Source organism: Scyliorhinus canicula, chromosome 20 (assembly GCF_902713615.1).
Source record: "Scyliorhinus canicula chromosome 20, sScyCan1.1, whole genome shotgun sequence".
NCBI classification, from domain to species: Eukaryota; Metazoa; Chordata; class Chondrichthyes; order Carcharhiniformes; family Scyliorhinidae; genus Scyliorhinus; species Scyliorhinus canicula.
In genome coordinates, this window is record NC_052165.1 from 35014454 (window position 1) to 35030046 (window position 15593).

At 45.2% G+C, this 15593-nt stretch overlaps 1 protein-coding gene across 2 annotated transcripts in view; it reads right to left on the reverse strand.

Moving 5' to 3' along the window:
* Window positions 1-15593, reverse strand: part of LOC119954833 (thioredoxin reductase 1, cytoplasmic-like) — a 55147-nt gene that overhangs the window by 2482 nt on the left and 37072 nt on the right. For both annotated transcript variants that reach the window (XM_038780376.1, XM_038780375.1), the window contains exons 8-13: window positions 10066-10158; window positions 9279-9355; window positions 6393-6549; window positions 4905-5012; window positions 4254-4349; window positions 2947-3081 (exon numbers count right to left, since the gene is read on the reverse strand). In XM_038780376.1, coding sequence (XP_038636304.1) covers window positions 2947-3081; window positions 4254-4349; window positions 4905-5012; window positions 6393-6549; window positions 9279-9355; window positions 10066-10158 — 666 coding nt within the window. The remainder of the gene's footprint in view (window positions 1-2946; window positions 3082-4253; window positions 4350-4904; window positions 5013-6392; window positions 6550-9278; window positions 9356-10065; window positions 10159-15593) is intronic.

Sequence of the window (15593 nt, forward strand, 5' to 3'; positions counted from 1 at the left end):
GAAGAATCCAAGAATTAAATTTTCATCCAAAAGGGAAAGGATTAAACATCAATGGACATAATTAGATGAAAATGTTCATCTCAATATGGAACACAAGAAAAAAGGTCCAAGTACCTCAACAGCAGGAATCTAATTTCAAGTGGATGAGACAAACCCTGTTAATTGAATCATTACAATTTTCATCAAACGGTATACGTAAATCCGCTTTAAGCATTCATGCACAAATATCTCATCAAGCTAGCTAATTATGTCCCAGCAAAGGGCAATGAGATGCTAGACGAAGGCTCGTTTATAAAACATAAAAAGGTGCTTTGAATTATAATACGGAGTACTTTACAGGATTACTTGGGCAATATTTTCTTTTTTAACCTGCCCACTGAAACCTTGCACTTTCTCCCCAACAGACACAATACTGCAATCGTGTTTGAGAACAAAGAAAAGTACAGCACAGGAACAGGCCCTTCGGCCCTCCGAGCCTGCGCCGACATGCTGCCCGTCTAAACTATAATCTTCTACACTTTCAGGGTCCGTATCCCTCTATTCCCACCCTATTCATGTATTTGTCAAGATACCCCTTAAACATCACTATCGTCCCTGCTTCCACCACCTCCTCCAGCAGAGAGTTCCAGGCACCCACTACCCAGTGTAAAAAATCTTGCCCCTCGCACCTTAAACCCATGCTTCCTCGTAATTAACCCCTCTACCCTGGGGAAAAAGTCTCTGACTAGCCACTCTGTGCCCCTCATAATTTTCTAGACCTATCAGGTCACCCCTCAACTTCCTTCGTTCCAGTGAGAACAAACCAAGTTTATTCAACCTCTCCTCATAGCTAATGCCCTCCATACCAGGCAACATCCTGGTAAATCTCTTCTGCATCCTCACAAATCTCTTCTGCACCCTCACTGAAGCCTCCACATCCTTCTGGTAGTGTGACGACCAGAATTGAACACTATAATTGAACACTACGGGGCAGCACAGTAGCATGGTGGTTAGCATAAATGCTTCACAGCTCCAGGGTCCCAGGTTCGGTTCCCGGCAGGTCACTGTCTGTGCGGAGTCTGCACGTCCTCCCCGTGTGTGTGTGGGTTTCCTCCGGGTGCTCTGGTTTCCTCCCACAGTCCAAAGATGTGCGGGTTAGGTGGATTGGCCATGCTAAATTGCCCGTAGTGTCCTAAAAAGTAAGGTTAGGGGGGGGGGGGGTTGTTGGGTTACGGGTATAGGGTGGATACGTGGGTTTGAGTAGGGTGATCATTGCTCGGCACAACATCGAGGGCCGAAGGGCCTGTTCTGTGCTGTACTGTTCTATAATCCAAGTGTGGCCTAACCAAGGTTCTATACTGCTGCAACATGACTTGCCAATTTTTATGCTCAATGCCCTGGCCAATGAAGGCAAGCATGCCATATGCCTTCTTGACTACCTTCTCCACCCGTGTTGCCCCTTTCAGTGACCTGTGGACCTGTACACCTAGATCTCTGACTGTCAATACTCTTGAGGGTTCTACCATTCACTGTATATTCCCTATCTGTATTAGACCTTCCAAAATGCATTACCTCACATTTGTCCGGATTAATCTCCATCTGCCATCTCTCCACCCATGTCTCCAAACGGGAATACAAGAGGGGTGGAAATTCTGTCTTTTGAATATAGGTTGGTGCGGACATAGCCATCTATTGCTAATCACACAAGTAATCCTGTACTGATGAGCAATATTGCATCTGTGTATTATAACCTGCAGTTTTATAAACGGTCTTCAGAAATCGACACAGATGAAAGATTGTATTTTAAAATTCTTTAGTTAGGAACAATAGTAGGCTATTCAATTGGGGGATAATGGCTGGTCTGTAGCTCATCCATTTTGCCATCTGAATTCCATCTTCCTCAATACCCATGCGATCAATCAATCCCAATTCTTGAAAGCTCCAAGTGTCCCTTTGCATTGAAGCCTTTTGGAGAGAGTGATCTAGATTTCCACTAGTTCTTTATTGTTCTCTATTCACTTATTCCCCCACATCTACCCAATTGAATCTCTATCATATATATTTGATCATTTCTGAACCCATTATAATGGACTAGATGCTGAGATCCCTAGATGCAATGCGCTCCTTAAAATATAAATAATCTAGATAATCTTTATTAGTGTCACAAATAGGCTTACATTAACAATGAAGTTACTGTGAAAAGCCCCGAGTCGCCACATTCCAGCACCTGTTCAGGTACACAGAGGGAGAATTCAGAATGTCCAATTCACCCAACAAGCACATCTTTGGGGACTTGTGGGAGGAAACCGGAGCACCCCGAGGAAACCCACGCAGATGCGGGGAGAACGTGCAGAGTCCGCACAGACAGTGACTCATGCTGGGAATCGAACTCAGGTCCCTGGCACTGTGAAGCAGCAGTGTCAACCACTGTGCCGCCCAAATGTCACTATCCTCCTCTAATAGGTTTCTTTAAAAAAAAAATCTGACCACCTCTTCTACCATGACTCTGTATGATTCTATGTGAAATACTCAAAGATGTTTTGTGAGGTTAAGAATCCACACAGCGACAAACTGTTGCTCTGCTACTGAGTTCCATGTAGCAGAAATCCTCCTCCTTCAAGGACCACATCCTAAGAGGGGGGTTGACAACCATGAATTTCCATTGGATTAGTCCATGATTAGGCTTAGTAAAGTACTGCAGTGATTTGCCGTTGCCTTCTGTAGTGGGGCTGACCAGGAAATACTCCCACTCTTACTGTCTGCCATCAGGCCTATTGGAAAGATCAACAGACTGTGAATCATTTGTTTTGCCATATTCTGGACACTCCTTACGTGGCCATCAAGCCCCAAATGGAGCTTGCAGCCGAGAGAAAGGGACGCTAGACTTCCGTCCTTAACAAAAAGTACAAGATTAAAATTACTATGCTCGAGTATCCTAAATTAATAACATTATACAAGTTTTAATACCTCTGCACAGACTGGGTGGATTCCTATTGTGCTATCCAACAGCTCCTTGGTCATTCCGCATTTCATTGCGGCCCCAAACCCCTGCGTGATTTCTCCTGCATTCGGACCCAACACGTGGAAACCAATTACCCGATTCTGAAAAAAGGAAGTGCACTCCGATTAATTTCACATTTACAGCTGGAAAATTACTTTTGATGAGAAAAATTAACCCAAAGTGCTTTTTCTCCACTTGCTATTCTTCCTCCCTCCCCCTATGTAGCAGTAGGCAGTGTTATGCTCCAGGGTTTAAATAGATTTTGGTTATGGGGAGCACTTGGGCCTACTTTACAGGTGTGATGCAACAGAGAACTAAGAGTATTTTTAAACAACAACAATGTTTATTCTATGAACCCAATAAACACTTAGAAACATAGTTGAACATCTTAGCAACTATCAATTCAAATACATCCCCGCAAGGAATACAGTACTCTATATAAATAGCCCTTAATCTTTCCTTTTAACATCCACAAGACAAAAATCCTTTTTACAGAAGGACAGCAGGTTTAAATTCTCTACTGAGAGCAGTTGCCACTTTAAAATCACCAAATCAACATTCTTTAGCTTGCAGAGATTCATACACACCGTGCTGTAACTGCAGTTTCTCCAAATCTAAAACAAAACTAAAACAGAGCCCCAAAAGCAGCTTTTCAGCTCAAAGTGAAAGACAGAAAGGCAGCCCAGCTCCACCCACACTCCAACATCACTGCTGCCATTTGAGAAACTCACACTTCTTTAAAAACGGACCCACTACAGCTATCTGATAAACACCCATTTCTTTTTTTTAAAATGAATTTAGAGTACCCAATTATTTTTTTTCCAATTAAGGGGCAATTTAGAGTGGCCAATCCTCCTATCCTGCACATCTTTGGGTTGTGGGGGTGAAACCCACGCAGACACGGGGAGAATGTGCAAACTCCACACGGACAGTGACCCAGGGCCGGGATTCAAAACCAGGTCCTCAGCGCCGTAGGCAGCAATGCTAACCACTGTGCCACCATGCTGCCCTAAACACCCATTTCTTAAAGACACTCTGACATGACAGCAGGCACAAGACCACCCACACAGGTCTAGGAATTCAGGAAATGATTTGAGATACACCCCAGGAGGTATGCCAGCTCAGAATCAGAAGGTGGGGGGTTTTCAAGTCCCACTGCAGAACCCCCCCACCCCCTCAAGAGCCAGACTGACTCCAGTTTAATCCATCGAAATCAACAACTTCCTGCTGGCACTGGAAAATAGTCCATAAATTAACCGCTTGCAATACATACTTGATCTTGCTTGTTGCAGATAATCTTGGCATAACACTTGTTGTTATCCCTTGATGGAATAGTCCACTCCAGAGGCCAGAAGTAACTGTGATAGGTCTGAAAAAATAAGTTGGAATGATATTTAGAGTTACTGGAAAAAGTCAATGCAACATTTTTCACATCATGATCCAGCAACTTCACATTCTCCTGCGTCTGCATGGGTCTCGCCCCGACAAACCCAAAGATGGGCAGCATGGTAGCATGGTGGTTAGCATAAATGCTTCACAGCTCCAGGGTCCCAGGTTCGGTTCCCGGCTGGGTCACTGTCTGTGCGGAGTCTGCACGTCCTCCCCGTGTGTGCGTGGGTTTCCTCCGGGTGCTCCGGTTTCCTCCCACAGTCCAAAGATGTGCGGGTTAGGTGGATTGGCCATGCTAAATTGCCCGTAGTGTCCTAAAAAGTAAGGTTAAGGGGGGGGTTGTTGGGTTACGGGTATAGGGTGGATACGTGGGTTTGAGTAGGGTGATCCTTGCTCGGCACAACATCGAGGGCCGAAGGGCCTGTTCTGTGCTGTTCTATGTTCTATGTGGTTAGGTAGATAGGCCATGCTAAATTGCCTCTTAATTGGAAAAAAAAAGATTGGGTACTTAAAAAAAAACGATCCAGCAACTTACATCCACATTCTCCATGCCATATTTTTCAATAGCTTTCTCTTCTGAATAACCACAAGCTCCATATTCCAAGGGAGTAAAGACTGTGGTGGGCACGTTTGCATAGTCACACTGTCAGTGTTATAAATCAGAAAGAAAGTGTCAATACCAATGGAACATCCAGGCTCCAAACATGCATAGAGCTATTCTTATGAGTATTCTCCAAGTTTGCATTGTTTAGAGCAATAACTTGCATTTATATAGTGCCTTCAACATCCCAGCCAAAAATTGACTGACATCACGCCAAGTAACCAAAACGAAGTAGGTTTTAAGGGATGCCAAACAAGTTGGAGAGTTTAGGTGAGAATTTCAGAACATGGCCTAGACAATTGGTATGGCCAATATTGTACATTTAGAGGAAACAAAGTTGGACTTAAAGACCACTTGATCGTTGGAGACCACAGTTATTCTCAGTGCAATTCCATCCGTTTTTTATTTTACAACTTGGCTGGTCCAGGTCAGTTTCTGGTCAATGTAACCCCAGGATGTTGATAGTGGGAGTTTTAATGATGACAATGCCATTGAATGTCAAGGGGAAGTGGTTAGATTTTCTCGTTGGAGATGGTATTTGCCTGGCACGAATATTACTTGCTCAAGCCTCAATGTTGTCCAGACCTTGCTGCACGTAGGCATGGACTGCTTCAGCAGGGGTTGCTGAACGGCCATTGATGAAGCAGCTGGAGATAGTTGGGCATAGGGCACTACCCCAAGGAATTCCTGCAGTGACATCCTAGGACTGAAATCCAGCAACCACAATCATCTTTTATGTGCCAAATGACTTAAATCAGTGGAGGGGACAAATAAAGTGAACTTCTTATAGATATTGTGGGGCTGAATTATGCTATTGGCCACCAATAGCTCAGAACCATGAAACATATACGCAATAATTTGAAAAAATTATCACTGAAATATCATATCCATCTGCCAAAGGCTAACTATTGGCATCCAAATTGTTGCAAAGTTCTTTGGAAGTTTAGTGACTTGAAATTGGGTGAGAGCATTGCTGGCAAGACAAGCATTTATTGGCCACCCCAATTGCTCTTGAAGCTGTTGGTGCATCCAGCTTCATTAATTAATGGAATTTAAAATTGCCACAGCTGTCAGGCTGGGGTTTTAACTCATCTCTGGAACATTGTTCCAGGCCTCTAGATTACTAGTGTACTCATGTAACCATTATGCTGCCATCCCATTAATTCCCCCTAAACAAGTTGCACTTCATCAGACTCCTGCCAGGCAGAGAGCATGACAAACCCCCGAGTATTCACAATCCTTAATTGCCACCCAAACAAGACAGCAAATTGTTGGTTGGAGTCCGCAGTTTGATGCCATACTCATAGGAACTACTGCCCCAAGAATATGGATTTGGAGAAGCATCAGTTTTCTGCCCATAATGGGCTTTTTACACTGCTTTGGGTGCTGCAAGAAGCCAGCAATAAAAATGTAGGTTTGTACCTTGACCGAAGAGCTGTTATAGAGCCTTCCAGCAAGTAAGCGGCCAGCCTGGATCGCTACTGGAGTGAGCTGCAACTTGCCATCCAGTATGTCCCCAATGGCATAAATGTGGGGAATATTTGTTTGTTCCAAATCATTGACTGGAATCTTACCAGACCTAAAATACAAAAGAAAACGGATTTAAAATAAAGATCATTGTTGGGAAATATTCATCAGGTCTGCAGCATCTGTGGAGAAAAAGGTCAGTGCTGGAAAGCACTCTGGCTAGGCAGTCCATTGAACCCGCCACACTATTCAATATCATTGTTGATCATCCAAATCATTGATAAATGCCGAACTGGAGCCCCAGTACCGATCCTTGCAGTACCCTACTAGTCACAGCCTGTCAATGCAAGAACAACCCCTTTATTCCTACTGTTTTCCACCTGTTAGCCAAGGAAACAGGAACATAGAATTATAGAATCGCTACAATGCAGGAGAAGGCCATTTGGCCCATCAAGTCTGCACCAACCCTCCAAAGGGGCACCCTACCTAGGCCCACACCCCCATCCTATCCCTGTAACCTAACCTACTAAGAGTCAATTTAACATGGCCAATACACCTAACCTGCACGTCTTTGGACTGTGGGAGGAAACCAGAGCACCCGGAGGAAATCCACGCAGACACGGGGAGAACTTACAGACTCCGCAGTGACAGGCACTCAAGGTAGGAATTGAACCTGGGTTCCTGGCACTGAGGTAGCAGTGCTAACCACTGTGCCACCCAATTTAGATTTAACATCTTCAGTATCTTTGCTTGCATTTTACCAATGTTGCATTAGTTAATCCTTGATATTGCAAACAGAGGGCAGCATGGTGGCTCAATGGATAGCACTGCTGCCTCACAGCGCCGAGGTCCCAGGTTCAATCCCAGCTCTGGGTCACCGTCCGCGTGAGGTTTGCACATTCTCCCTGTGTTTGCGTGGGTTGCGCCCCCACAACCCAAAGATGTGCAGGTTAGGTGGATTGGCCATGCTAACTTGCCCCTTAATTGGGGAAAAATGAATTGGGCACTCTAAAAAATTTTGTTTTTTTAAATTGCAAACAGCCCCCTGAAGCAATGTCATGGTTACTATATTGACAACTGGCAATGGGCACAGATAAGGAGAGCTCAGCCTTCAGCATCAACCTGCTCTCTACCAACCTGGCTAGCAAAGAAGACTATGTTAAAATAGAAATCAAGGCCAGAGTTTGAACAGAGGCCTGCTCAATTTGGAACAAAACATACATTAGTTACTAGCTGGATAGAGGGAGGGCAAGATTCATCCTGGTTACCAATGTATTCCAAGCTAAATTCACTTGTCAGGATATTTCATATTTGAACTATAGAAGCATTTAGAGTTTTTTTTTTTCTTTTTTTTTTAAATTTAGATTACCCAATTATTTTTTCCAATTAAGGGGCAATTTAGCGTCGCCAATCCACCTACTCTGCACATTTTTGGGTTGTGGGGGCGAAACCCACGCAGACACGGGGAGAATGTGCAAACTCCACACGGACAGTGACCCAGAGCCGGGATCGAACCTGGGACCTCAGCGCCGTGAAGCGGTTGTGCTAACCAGTAGGCCACCGTGCTGCCCTAGGAGCATTTAGAGTTACGCTCCAAGGCAAATCCAATCCTGCTAATTTTGTTTTATTGGACTTAGTTAACAGGACAGCTCGATGGTCTTTGTGGGCCTCATTTTACTCCTGATTGTATTTACATAGCACCTGATCACAGGGCATACAAACAAAAGCACAAGTGTAGTTTTGCTGTAATGTAGCCCCCCCACCGTGCCCCACCTAACTCCCGAAAATCAAGCCAAGAGATCTTAAAAGCATCTTGTGGGAAAAAAACCAGCATCTCTGACATTGTAGTACTCCCTCAGTACTGCACTGGAAGATCAGCTTAGGTCCTGGAGTGGGACTTGGAATGCTCAACCTCTGACTCAGGGTGGAGAGCTCCCAATGATAGCCACAGGTGATATACCAAAAATTTTGCTTACCTTGTTAGACAACCAAAAATGTTAGGTAGAATTGGAGCGAGACACTTCAGGCAACAACAACTCCAAATTAAAAAGTATCCCATTATCTGTTCGGGGGGGGGGGTAGACGAGCTGGGAGAGAAGTACGGGTTGGTGCAGGAGGAAGGATTTAGGTACCTGCAAGTCAGGAGTTTCCGACCTTCCCAATAGCGCCAGCCCCCTTGCTGTTCGAGGAGGTACTGTCGGCAGGGGGTTTGGAGAGGGGGACTGTGTCGGTGATCTATGTGAAGATTGGAGGAAGATAGGGTGTCCATGGAGGGGATTACAGCCAAATGGGAGGTAATGGAAGAAGGTTTATGGTGCGAGGTGCTGTGAAGGGAAAATGCCTCAACCTCACGCACAAGGTTGGGGCTAGGTCAGGGTGGGGCGGGGGAGTTGGTTTTTCTTTTTAAACCTGCTTTGAACTTGAGCCAATGTTTTAGGCTGCATATTGCTGGGTGGTTTTTGCTGTTGATTCTTTGTTTTCTTTTGTTTGTATGATGAAAATGCAGCGAATAAAAAAGATTTAAAAAATAAATGCATCCCATTATGCAAAAGCTTCGGATTCTGGAGATCAGCCAAAAGTTCCAAAACACAACGGTAGGTTTTTGTTCGGCAATTGTATTGTGCGTCATGGAACCAAGGTGGACAGGCAAGCCAGAAGCAGAACGGAATGCTGGTTTCTACATTCCCTCCAATTTACAGAGGGAGTTGGAGGGATTTCAGGCCACTCACTGGTCTGAGCCAGCAAATACCCAATGGGACACGGACTTCCAAGTCTGACAATGTTCCACAAAAACAAGGTCATGCACAGGAAATGCACTACCAAGAAATAGCATTCGCTTACTTTTCATTGATCTTGACTCCCACTGTCTCTAAGCCAATATTTTTGGTTTTGGCATCCCTCCCAACAGCCAGTAAAACCTGCAAAAACAAAAAGCTTTGAGAACATTCCAAGCAAACAAACCTTTCCAACGCCTTGTCGTTAACGCTGTCAGCACATGATGGAAGTTTTCACTCATCAAATAGAGCTCTTCATAGGCAGATTTTTCACTTCATTGGACAGGGCAATGAGGGGTATCTGGGCAGAGTCAGTACCACTTTTTGATCATTAATTGGAGGAACAGGGCAGCACGGTGGCCTAGTGGTTAGCACAGCTGCCTCACGGCGCTGAGGTTCCAGGTTCGATCCCGGCTCTGGATCACTGTCCGTGTGGAGTTTGCACATTCTCCCCGTGTCTGCGTGGGTTTCGCCCCCACAACCCAAAAAATGCACAGAGTAGGTGGATTGGCCACGCTAAATTGACCCTTAATTGGAAAAAATAATTGGGTAATCTAAATTTAAAAAAAAAAATTAAATGGAGGAACTTCCTTGGGGCCCACGCATCAGAACCACACCTAGATTATTTTTTATTTTTTAAAGTGAGGTTAAGCCGACATGTCAGAGTGACTTAAACTCGGTGGTGGTTCACCCGGAGAAGCACCACCAGCATGGACCAGCTGGGCCAAATGACCCACTTGTGCTATACCTTTGATGCAAATCTCACCATCCAACTCAGACAGGCAAAGCTCAAAGCCAAGAGCACAGATGCGTAAAACAATCTCCCATGTCCACAGTTTCACTCTCTCACTTACTGTGTTATATTCCCCTTCCAGGGTCTCGGAGCCATCTGTAGATTGAGCTGTTACTTTCAACTTCCCTGGAGTTCCTGGTTCAATTTGTTCTATCTAGAAAAAGGAGGGGAACAGACAAATCAGATGCTGGAATGGAATTTCATATTACTATTTCACAAGGCAGAGGCAGACACACATGAATTGAAGAAATAGTCATATTTTATACATTTTTTCCAGTAATGTTATTAAAACCTTGGTTAAGATGCATACAAGACGGTATGTTAGCTAAAGCGGTGTTTAAGGAGTCATAAAAGTGAGGTAATCTTTGGTTTTCCAGGTGAAGTGCTCGACTAATTGTCTTGAGAACCACTTACACTAGTGAATGTTGTTTTATGTTTAAAGGACAGCTGAAGTGTAGATAATTTATGAGGGGTATAGTGTTTTGCTCCTGGCTAAACAGGTCATGGGATGTCTTGTGGGAGGAGACAAACTGCCTTATGCTTTGTGTACAGGTAATTTAAATAAGGGGATGAGCCAAGTCAGTCTAAATATTAGTTCTTGGACTGTAATCTGAACAGAGGGGTTTCAGTTTTGGTCCTGAAAGGTTCTCGCTCCAAAGATCAAGTACAGAGAAAAGAAAGTAAAAAACTTGGTTGTTCTTAAGAGTAGTACTAGAACTATATCACTGACTAATTGGAATAGAATGGCTGGTTTAGGAATATAAAGTTTCTTCATTTACTTGAGAGCGTAACTCGACGGCTCTAATTCTGTGTTGTTAATGTGGTTAATTCCGTACTTTCAAGTTAAAGTTTGTTTTAATATAAATATAAAAGATACCAATTGGTCAACGTTAACAAGTCTGGGGTACAGTAAAATTTCCCAATTGCAAGTAGTTGGATTCTCATCTGGGAACCGAGACGGACTAAATACCCCCCACTCAGGGGAAAGAGGATAGAGTTAGCACAACATTTCTAATACTGACCATTAAACAACGAAAGTAGAAGGTGCGATATTCTTTATCTTATTCAGGTTGAACGTGAAAAAAGAACGTGCATTCATATAGCACCATCACTTTCAGGACAGGCCAAAGTACAAATAAAGTACTTCTGAAGAGGTGTAGTCATTGTTGCAAAGTAGGAAATGTGGTAACCAATTTGCACACAGCAAGCTCCTAGATACAGCAATGTGGTATTGACCGTATAATAGGTTGTGGTTGGGGGGGGGGTTTAAAAAAAAAAAAAAGAGAGAGAACCACCCAGGTTAGATAGAAGGGGAAATCAGTCCTACGTACCAAGGGGTGCAGATGCCCGCAGTCGAATAAAATGTAAAATGCTGGTAGGCTTAAGAGGTGCAAAGAAGCAAAAGGGAGCTCAGAAAATGAAGTCATCTGGATACATTTCTACTGAAGCCAGTCAATGCAATGTAAATAGACGAACTTTTTTTGTGACAGTAGTTTTGTTGCATCCCGTTCACTTCTTTTATGCGTTTTCTTTCATTTATCGTTTATTGCTATATTTTTTCCATTGTTCTCCATATATGCTTGATAAGACTAATGTAAATTTTGACCACTTGTACAGTGAGATGCAAATTATTTATAACCTTGGTTCGAAGTGAAGCAACCAAAGTGGAGACACACCTGTAATAAATGAAACGCCAAAATATTTTTGAAATCCGGGGATGGCGGTAGGTGGGGATTGAGTACTTCAGTGACTTGTTTATGGGGGGGAAAATTGTACGAGTTGCTTAAAGGGAATGGCTTTAGGTACCTGCAGGAACTGGATTTTGTGAGGAGGGGTACCGTCCTTCCCGGGCGGCAGGATAAGTTGATGTCGGAGGACGAAATGAGGGAGGGGAGCGTGTGGGATATATAAAAAGGAATTGATGGAGAGGAAGGGCACTGGTGGGGAGGTCTGGCGCGGTTGCAGGTAGGATGGAGCTGGGGGTCGGTGTCGATGTGCCGTTCTTTTGATATTTTGTATTTTTATATTTTGTAGAAGCGCCTTGAATAAAAACTTTACAAATTTTCAAAAATCATTAAATGTTAGTTGAGGGATAACCACAATTGTCTCAGTGTCAGGGACCCAGGTTCAATTCCAGCCTTGTGCATGTGGAGTTTGGACTTTCTCCCAGTGTCTCTGCGGGTTTACGCCAGGTGCTCCGGATTCCTCCCACAGTTCAAGCCATGGTAAATTGCCCCTCGTGTCTAGAGATGTGTAGGTTAGGCAGGGTTATGGGGATAGGTCGGGGGAGTGAGCCGAGCTGCTCATTCAAAGGTCGAAGCAGACTCAATGGGCAGAATGGCCGCCCTTCTGCACTGCAGGAATTCTGTTCCATGTTAAAATATTGGCCAGAGGGCTTGAAGGCCCCCGTGTCCGGCCAGGTACCCAGTGGAGTTTTATAAAAAGTTCTCGGGGATATTGGGGCCAGTGTTGTTGAGGATGTTTAATGAGGCAAGGGAAAGAGGGATGTTGTCCCCGACAATGTCACAGGCAACCTTTTCGCTGATTCTTAAGCAGGACAAGAACCTGGAGCTGTGGGTCCTGCAGGCCGATATCCCTGTTGAATGTAGATGCCAATTTGCTGGCCAAAATCTTGTCCTCCAGGATCAAGGATTGTGTTCTGGACGTTATTGGGGAGGACCAGACGGGGTTTATTAAGGGCAGGCAGTTGGTGACCAATGTAAGAAGGCTGTTTAATGTGATCATGATGCCCCCGGAAGGTAGGGAGGTGGAGGCAGTGATCACAATGGCTGCAAAAAAGGCTTTTGATCGGGTAGAATGTGACTGTGGGAGATACTGGGACGGTTCAGATTCGGGTGGGGCTTTATTGACTGGATCAGGTTACTGTATCAGGCTCCTGTGGCAAGTGTGCGGGCGAATAGAACATTGGACTATTTTAGACTGCACCGGGAGACGAGACAGGGATTCCCCCTCTCCCCACTGTTGTTTGCGCTGCTATTGGCAATTGCTCTGAGAGCTAACTGGGAGAGCTACCGTTTAAGTTAGTAAAGGGAAGCTTTAGGTACCTAGGCATCCAAGTGGTGCGGGAATGGGACCGGCTGCATAAATTGAATCTGGCCCGGCTGGTGGACCAAATGAAGGATGATTTTCAGAGATGGGACATGCTTCCGTTGTCTCTGGCTGGGAGGGTGCAAACGGCGAAGATGACGGTCCTACCGAGATTCCTATTTGTATTTCAGTGTCTCCCATCTTTATTCCGTAATCCTTTTTTAAGTGGGTCAACAGAGTGGTCACGGGCTTCATCTAGGCGGGCAAGACCCCGTGAGTAAGGAAGGTAATGCTTGAGTGGAGTCGGGAAGAGGGCGGGCTGGCGCTGCCAAATTTTAGCAACTATTACTGGGCGGCTAATATAGCCATGATCAGGAAGTGGGTGGTGGGGAGGGGTCGGCATGGATGCGTATGGAGGCGGCTTCTTGCAAGGGCACCAGTTTAGGGGCATTGGTAACTGCGCCCCTGCCATTCCCGCCGGCACAGTACTCCACCAGTCCAGTGGTGGTGGCGGCCCTGAGAGTTTGGGGCCAGTGGAGGCGGCATGTGGGAGCAGCGGTCTGGGCCCCCTCACCAGTTTGCCCCAGGGAGTATGGATGGGGGGGGGGTTCAGGTTATGGCGGAGGTTGAGAGGATGGGGGATATGTTCATAGAGGGGAGCTTTCTGAGTACGATGGCGTTGGAGGAAAAGTTTGGGTTGGCGAGGGGAAACAAATTCAGCTATCTGCAGACTTCCTTCGCAAACAGGTGTCAACCTTCCCGCTCCTACCACTAAGGGGGATTCAGGACAGGGTAGTTTCCAGAGGGTGGGTAGGGGAAGGGAGCGTCTCGAACATTTATAAGCAGACGATGCAGACCAAGGAGCTGAAGCGCAAGTGGGAGGAGGAGCTGGGAGGATAGAGGATGGTCTACGGGCAGACGCGTTGAGTTGAGTCAACCCGTCCGCAACATGTGCCAGGCTCAGCCTGATACAATTGAAGATTGTTCACCGGGGTCATGGGAGAGTGGCCCGGATGACCAGATTCTTTAGGGTGGAGGACCGGTGCGCAAAATGTGTGGGAGGACCGGCGAACTATGTCCACATGTTTTGGACATGTCCAAAGCTTAGGGGATTTTGGCTGGGGTTTGCAGCCATCATGTCCACGGTGTTAAAAACAAGTGTGGCACTGAGTCCAGAGGTGGCGATTTTCAGGGTATCAGAAGACACGGGAATCCAGGAGGAGAAAAGGGCAGACGTTCTGGAGCTTGGAGGGACTCAAAGCCCCCGAAGTCGGAGACCTGGCTGTCGGACATGGCTAGCTTTCTCTGTTTGGAGAAAATCAAGTTCGCCCCGAGAGGGTCACTGTTAGGGTTCGCCCGGAGGTGGCAACCGTTCATCGACTTCTTTACGGGAAATTAATCGTCAGCACAGGGGGGGAATGCAAGTAGTTTAGATTGGAGTTGGGGAGGGGGGGGGGGTCAATAAGGGCGGAACCTGTATAAGAGGCAAATGGCTTTTGCACTATGTTTATGCTTTAATGTATATTGTTTCTTTTGTTGTTGTTACAATACCAATAATACCTCAATAAAATGTTTATTAAGAAAAATAATATTGGCCAGGGCGCCAGGAGAGCATGCCTGCCCCTTCATTGTTAGGGTACCTGAACCAGAGCCAGACCCCAGTTTATATTCGGAAAGCAGAGGAACATCAACAATTTAATCAATTTGTCAACTGAGTAAAGGGAAAACCCAGAGCTCCACGAGTGATTCCACCGACAACTGGGGATCTTTTATATTGAAAAAACATAATACCCCATTAATGCCCTAAGGAAAAACAGCTTTTCAGTTAACAGTTCTTACAAAAAAAATAACTCGAGCTTACCTTCCGTCTACTTCCAATTAAGCAAAATCTAAACGCACAGGTCGAATGCCACTTATTAATAGTTCCCACCTCAGTGGCTTATAGGAGTTACACTTCTCCTTTCCTCAAACCAGAGCAAAACCCAAAATGAAGCTTAAAAAAAAAGACCCAGCCCCTCCCATGAGTCTTATCACAGCCTGCCTAGCTGTTAGTTAAATCACAGCTTTAGCAGACTTTTATTTTAAATAAATAAATTTAGAGCACCCAATTCATTTTTTTTCCAATTAAGGGGCAATTTAGCATGGTTACCTACCCTGCAATTCTTTTGGGTTGTGGGGGTGAAGCCCACGCAAACACGGGGAGAATGTGCAAACTCCACGCCAACACTGACCCAGAGCCGGGATCGAACCTGGGACCTCGGCGCCGTGAGGCAGCAGCACTAACCATTGCGTCACCGTGCTGCCCAACTTTGGCAGACATAACTTTAGCCAAAGATTTTTAAATAACATGGCTGCAACAAGCATTTAATGCAATATATATTTAAAATTTCCTGCATTTGTCATAACATACATCCAGGAGTGCAGACAGGTAGTGATTGACACACAGGATGACCAGTGAGCACACAGAACACAGCAGCCAATCACCAGACAGGACACGACCACTATAAAGCCAGAGGGCACTAGTTTTCCCACTCTCTCGGG